This window comes from Sceloporus undulatus, chromosome 4 (genome assembly GCF_019175285.1).
Source record: "Sceloporus undulatus isolate JIND9_A2432 ecotype Alabama chromosome 4, SceUnd_v1.1, whole genome shotgun sequence".
NCBI lineage: Eukaryota > Metazoa > Chordata > Lepidosauria > Squamata > Phrynosomatidae > Sceloporus > Sceloporus undulatus.
Genome location: NC_056525.1, coordinates 46,284,883 through 46,291,913, shown reverse-complemented (window position 1 = coordinate 46,291,913; position 7,031 = coordinate 46,284,883). Strand labels below are relative to the sequence as shown.

Genomic DNA, 7,031 nt, shown 5'->3' with positions numbered 1-7,031 from the left:
GGTCCGCGGGCCGCATGTTGCCTACCCCTGAGCATAAAGCAATCAATTACAACTGCAACATTAGAACCTAGGGGCTATGCAGACCGGCACTTTGTGCCAGCCTGTGCGCGGGGCGAGGTCTGAGCGTCTGCACACTCAAAGCCTTTACACTGGCACCTGGGTACCAGTCTAGCACGCGCTCTTCTCAATGGCACATTCCATGATGACGCACCTCTGTTGCAGTGCGCAAACAGCGCAGCGAGGAAGGGGTGTCATAATGCCACTCCGCAGCACTTATAACACCCCTTCCAGGGAACTGCTTGGGACAGCTTCTTTTTGCTCCCTCCAGGGAGCAGATCGGTGCCTCTGTGTACGGTTGCAGCAGCACCGATCCAGGGCTAAAAGGGGCGGCTGCATGCCACCCATCTCTATAGCCCCTTAAGAGTATTTTTGCAAATGGAGCATAATAAAATATTTCATCCAAAGCTTGGAGAAGTTACTTTTGGGGTTACAATTTGCAGAATCCCCAGTCAGCATTATGTAGTCCATAAAGTACCTTCTCTGTGCTCTGATTTCACTGAGCTACAAGTCCACGATGGCATGATACAATCTTGACTCCCTCAGTGCCTCACCGGAACATAAAGCAAGCAGGCAACTACACCCCCTGCTCCAACCTCACCTGCCACTTTGAGAGTCTGGGCTGTGTGTGTAATGGGGGAAGTCACTGCTACAGGGGGAGTCTTGCCCTTTTTCAAGGAACCTGGTGGGCCCAAACTGACAGGCTTTTTCAATTCCCCGCCTTTGGCAGGAGCCTCATCGCAGCTTTCAGAGCGCTCTCGTCGCCATTTGGAGGAACTGTGCTCCATTTTCAGACTCCCACTGTCATAGTCCATCTTCTTCTGAGCTTTCTCCTCTGGCTCACCGTACCAGTTCAGCCCGCTCTCTGCCAGTGATCGCTTCTCAGAGTCTGTACGCAGCTGCAAGGCAGATACCACAATAGGAAGGTGTCAGTTTATTACTTTCAATCTCCTCACACTGTAACACATTTCCAGCTTCCTAAATACATAGAAAGCTGTTCTGTGGCAAACAAGACTACTGACCCATGTAACTCAGCATTGTCTGTTCTGAACAGGCATGGCTCTCCAATACCCTAGATAAAGATGCCTTCTATCACCTGTTACCTGATCTTCTTTAAAGCAGTCAAGGACTTCTACATGCATATTTATGATTGTTGTTGTTGATGTTGTTGTTGTTGTTGTGTGCCTTCAAGAAATTTCTTACTTACAACAACCCTAAGGCTTAACGCTAACCCTATCAAGTGATTTTCTTGCCAAGTTTTGTTTAGAGGGAGTTTTGTCTTTGTCTTTCTTTCAGGCTGATAGTGTGTGACTTGCCCAAGGTCACCCAGTGGGTTTCTATGGCCAATAGGGATTTGAGCCTTAGTGACCATGATCATAGTCCAAAACTCAAACCAAAACACCACACTGGCTCAAATTTATGATTACTTGTGGTTATATCCAAGCTTTCCTCCAATGAGTTAAAGAGTGTGTACATGGCTCTCCACTTCCTTTCTTGATCCTTACAACAGCCCTATGAGGTAGGATCAGGCTGAGAAAGAATGACTAGCCCAAGCTGACCCAGTGAGATTCATGGCTGAGTGAAAGCATGAGCCTGGATCTCTCAAGTCTCAATCTAACACTAAAAACAAGGCATGTACTAAGAAGCAGCCCTTTGATCACTGTGTGTTCCAAACTGCTGCAGCTTACACTAATCTAACAAATGAGAAAACCCAGTCTGTCATTTCCAAAAGCACAGGTCCCTCTTGTGTCAAAGGATGTGGATTTTACCTAGGGTATACTTTTCTCCCATAACATAAAGTGAAATTTGTAAGTGCCAGGAATGGTCACTTTTGCCCTGAGACCAATCAGAACAGTATACTTGCCTCCTTCCTTTTTTCATAGTAGCCATCATTTGACTTGATCTTGCTCTGTGTGTGTGTGTGTGTGTGTGTGTGTGTGTGTGTGTGCTTCTGCATATACATACATATACATGTCTGTGTATTCACAAACACATACACACCTATATAAAAAGTCAACACACATCAATGAAATTTTAACAATATTCTTCCATTTCACTATAACTAGCTCATACTTAAGAGAGAAGAAACACTGATTCCATTCAGATTCTTTCTCCAGATTCAAATCTTCTGAAAAACCACAGAAAATAGTAGCTTCTGAACATACTATGAGTACTTGGACTACTTACCGCTATGGCAGAGTTCCTGCGAGAAGCTGTAGGGGTAGAAGGCAGTGAATTGAGGGAGGAGCTGGCATTGAATTCTTCTGAGCTGAGATTGTCTGAGGCATCACTGAGGCCACTGCTAATGGAACTGCTCTCGTCCCAGCTGAAACACAGAGGAAATAACAGTAGTAACAATCAGCATGGAGTGAATGCTAAGGAACAGCCATCTGCATCCCCGCGCTCATGAAGGGAAACCAAGGTTGGAATATTAGCATTTTCAAGGTGGTGGTGTAACAGTGGTATTCCAACTGCAGATGAAGCACTCATAGATAACACTGCTATTAAGAACTGCACAAGCAGTTGCACTTTCTAGGATGTTTATTAAAGTGGAGCCCCTAGCACAGCTAAGACTGCTGCAGTCACATACAGCTCTGTAAGGAACAGCTGAAACTGTAAAACTGTAGAGAAACCTCCACAACCCGAGACTGGCGTGGTATTTACTAATGGTGAAACCCAAGTGCTAATTGATCAAGGATTTCCTTGATGGGGTGGGATGCATAGAAGGATATTCTGCTTTATTTTCAAAAGCAGAGAACAAAATAAACAGAACACAGAACACAAACCACTGCAAGGTTAAAACCCCAAACTCAGGCACTGTCAAGTTAAAGCAAGATTCTGTTGACTGTTTTTAACACAGAGATGTTATTTTCAAGAACTCATTTACTGCCTTACTCACAACTAAGTTGGTCAAAAGAACAGCAAAAAACCTACTTTCGGTACCTGCTCATAACTAATAGGAATGTTTTTAACAATCCAATCACCTCACCTGTGTATAATACAAATATAACTCCAGGTGTTAGACTTGCTCATAAAATATAAGTAGAAGATCATTTTAGCCAAAAGCAGTGGAGATATTTCCAGGACTCCATCAGGTGGCACAGTGCTTAAATGCCAGTATTGCAGCCACTCATTCACAAGTCACAAGGTTGTGAGTTCAGTCCTATCCAGGGGCTCCAGGGTTGATTCAGCCTGGAATCCTTCTGAGGTCGTTAAAATAAGTACTCAACTTGTTGGAGGCAATGAGCTTACACACTGTAAACTGCTTAGGGAGTGCTTAAGTGCACTGATAAGCACTATAGAAATGTACTTGCTATTGCTATTGCTATTACAGACACTAGTATAGTCTGAAAACATGGTCAGAATCACATCATAAAAGCAACCCTGTGTGTTCTGCAAAGTGTTCAGGCTCAGGAACTGATTTTTTAAAACTCAATCACCACCCCTGAAAACACAGAAGAGGAAGCAACCATGACAAGTCAGAAAACTTGTGCCAAATGATCTCACATAGAATGTCCAGGAAGGAGAATCAGGCCATGGTAAGCCTGATGACCTTTTACCAGTCCTTCCAAATGGGACAGAGGTTCAGGAACGCCATGATCAGGAAGACATTTCTTTCTTAAGGGAGAGCCTAAGAGGAGCAGGTGTTTGAGGCAAAGAAGGGAAAGCTTTTTTTCCCTAGTGTTTTGCCTATCCTCTTCCAAGAAGAGCAGAGAAAACTTTATTGTAAAAATGACACAGGTTCGTGTATGCCCAAACAATTCCTTGAGGGCATTAGCCATTAGTAATTTTAGCACTTTCTCCTGCTGTGAAAAAGTCTTCTAATATGGCACAGTTCAAAACTATCCGTAGTTCAGCACTTATTCTGTGCAAGATTCACACCTGAGGTTTTTTCATTTTTATAAAAGAAAGAATATTAAGAATATTAAAATGGTCAAAAGTATGTTTCTCAAGTGTCCCAAAACCCTGATGAGGAGAATGTTGGACTGATGTAAAACTTTGCAATTTGGAATCATTCTGTGAAAAATTAGTACAGTACATGGTTGTTTTGAGCAGGAAACAGCATTTTTGAAGCTACTGACCCATCCTTGCCCTTTTCCTGGCAAATAAATAAATAAACAAAAACAAAAAAAGAGGGGAGGGAGTGCCTCTCTTGGAAGCCTCCAGAAATGATTATTCACTTTTAAACTAATTCCCCTACTCTGTTTCACTTTTGAAAATTCCCCATTCGAAGATGTAAATTTCAAAACACTTCTGATTTTTCATATTTCTAGGTATTCCTGGCAGTCTGTATCATAGGGAGGATGTCAGAGACAGGAAATTGGCCCTGGATCCATCACTTGGTCACCCTTGCTTAAGGACCAGGGCTATGGTGCATTTTGTGCCACAATACTGGATTTCCACCACTCAGTAATCACAGAGCTTGGGAAAGTTACAGAGACCTAGAGTCTCAACAGTCAATGTGGCCAGTCACAATCTTTTAAAAGAAACAAAACAAAACAAAACAAAACAAAAAACTAGCTGTTCATGTCCCATTTTATTTACTCAAAATGTTCTGTACCACTAAAATTCACATTCACAAGAAAACATTCATGTCAGTGTATCCAATTTACACACAGCTGTTTGATCTGCCTACAAGGAATTAACTGGCCAAGAAACCCTCCAAATAATAATATTAATTGTACTGATATTTTTAAATTGCATTTTATTCTTTTAATGTGTGATGTGTTTTGATATTCTAATACAGTAGTTTAATTCTGTTTTAATGCTCAGCTTTGGTATGTCTTTAATTGTATTGTTCTTTTAAATTGTGAGCCACTTTGAGTCCCAATTTTGGGGGGAAGGAGCTAATTTGTTTATCTGACCATGAATGATTAAAATGATAAAAGAGTTAAAATACACACAATTCCTTTCCTTGAACAACAGAGGATTCATCCGAGAACAAGGTTGCAGTCAGCGGTGTCACATAGTTGGTGCCACCCAGTAAGCGGTAAGGTAATTCATAGTGTCACATACACTCCAGTGACCTCCTCCTAGATCACACTATACATACTTTGTATTTTTCCCCACTAATGTAACTCATAAATCATAAGTTCCATACATTACTGAATGCAATGATAATAGTTGTGAAATTAATGTTCAGAAATTTGAAATTTTATTTTAAAAAACAAAACCCTGGAGCCTCTTCTTTCTCCTCCCACCACTTCTTCACCCCACTCACACCATCTCTTCAGCATTTTAATGAGACATAGGTAAATTAACAGCCTCTTTCCACGAAAAGGCAGATGTTCAGAATCAGTGGTATCACCCCCTCTTAGGGTGTCACCTTGTGCATTCTGAACTCCCCCCCCAAGCACCCCCTAATGATGCCAGTGGTTGCAGTCCTGGGTATTGCACCTAATACTTTATTCTTCTATCATCACCCAGTAAGAGTGGGGTGAAGTTTTCCAGAAAGATACAGTGGTGTTTTCCCAGGACAGACGATGAAGCAGGAAACTATAATATGTTAATTCAATGATTAACAGATTTCAGCACTATGAAATTTATTGTGTGCTACTGTCAATGTCAGCCAACAAGTTAGACGAGAAGTACAGCACAGGAAGATCATTAAAAAAAGTAGAAGGGAATGCTTTGGTTTAGCATGGTACATTTTTTTATCAATCACTAGCACTGGCTGATACAGAGACTCCTAATGTTTACGTGGAATCTCTTTTCCTGTAGTGTGAATACATTGCTCTGTGTCCTAGTTTCTGGAGCACCAGAAAATATGTTGGGTCCATTCTCAATATGACGTCCTACCTTGGGAGAAAGGCAGGATATTTAAACTTGGTTATCAAAGTACCTCTTAACCTTCTCTTCTCTAGGCTAAACATACTCAGCTCCCAAATCTACCCCACATAGGGCATTGTTTCCAGACTTTTCACCATTTTGGTTGCCCTCCTTTGGGCATGTTCCAGCCTGAATTATTCCTCCTGAATTTTGATGCCAGCACTGGACACAGGTGAGGCCTGACTAAAGCAAAACTGCTTTAGTTTTACTGCTAATTCCCTCAATCTAGACACTACACTTCTATTCATGCAGCCTAGAATCACACTGGCTTTTAAACTGCCACATCACATTGCCTGACACATGTTCAGCTCATGGTCTACTATAACTCATAAATCCCTTCCATAGGTTGTCAAGCCAGGTATCACTCATCTTATATCTGTCCAATTCTTTTTTTTTCCCCTGCCTAATGCAGTCCCTTATATTTCTCTGTGTTGAAATTCATTTAGTTTTGGCCCAGCTTTCTAACCTACTAAGGTCATTTTGCATTCTGATCCTGTCATCTGGGGTATTAACAACTCCTCCTTACTTGGTATCATCTGTAAATTTGATAAGATGCCCTCTATTCCATCATCCCAGTCATTGATAAAGATGGTGAATAGCACTGGGTCAAGGACAGAGCCCCAGGACACCCGCTGCCACATCTCCAAAAAAAAAGGAGCCATTGGTGAGCAACCTTTGTGTTTGGTCAGTCAAACAATTACAGAAGGAAATAAAGGGGACTTTTAAATTTCCTTTTCAGGGAAATTTGTAGAAGAGGCAGGATCTTATTGCCCTTCATAAGGCAGATGTCAGTGACCAGAACTGCAGTGATCATGCTGGATTTGTTTGACAAGTATGACTAGAAATCTGACTAGAGAAAGGATAGGGCAGGATCTCCTACTGGAACAAAATACATCATGCTCTGCTAGCTTCTTCATCAGGCAAAATATGTTTACAAAAATCATACAGGAGAAGAAAAGTGATGATGTCAGAATCACAGGCCTACATTTTGGATCAGATGCTGCTTCTGTTGTAGTTAAGCTGCAGTTAAGTTGCAGTGAGATCACTCAAGACTCAAGACCAGGGGTAGGCAACCTTTTTGAGCCGGGGGCTGGGTTGCTGTCCCTCAGACAACTGGGGGGACGAAGCTGGAGGGTGGAGCTTCC

General features: G+C 42.0%; 1 protein-coding gene across 11 annotated transcripts in view; it reads right to left on the bottom strand.

The window, feature by feature from the left end:
- Positions 1 to 7,031, bottom strand: part of NAV1 (neuron navigator 1) — a 416,170-nt gene that overhangs the window by 65,180 nt on the left and 343,959 nt on the right. For all 11 annotated transcript variants that reach the window (XM_042462102.1, XM_042462105.1, XM_042462106.1 and 8 more), the window contains 2 exons: positions 2,245 to 2,383; positions 659 to 956 (listed from right to left, as the gene is read on the bottom strand). In XM_042462102.1, the coding sequence (XP_042318036.1) occupies positions 659 to 956; positions 2,245 to 2,383 (437 nt within the window). The remainder of the gene's footprint in view (positions 1 to 658; positions 957 to 2,244; positions 2,384 to 7,031) is intronic.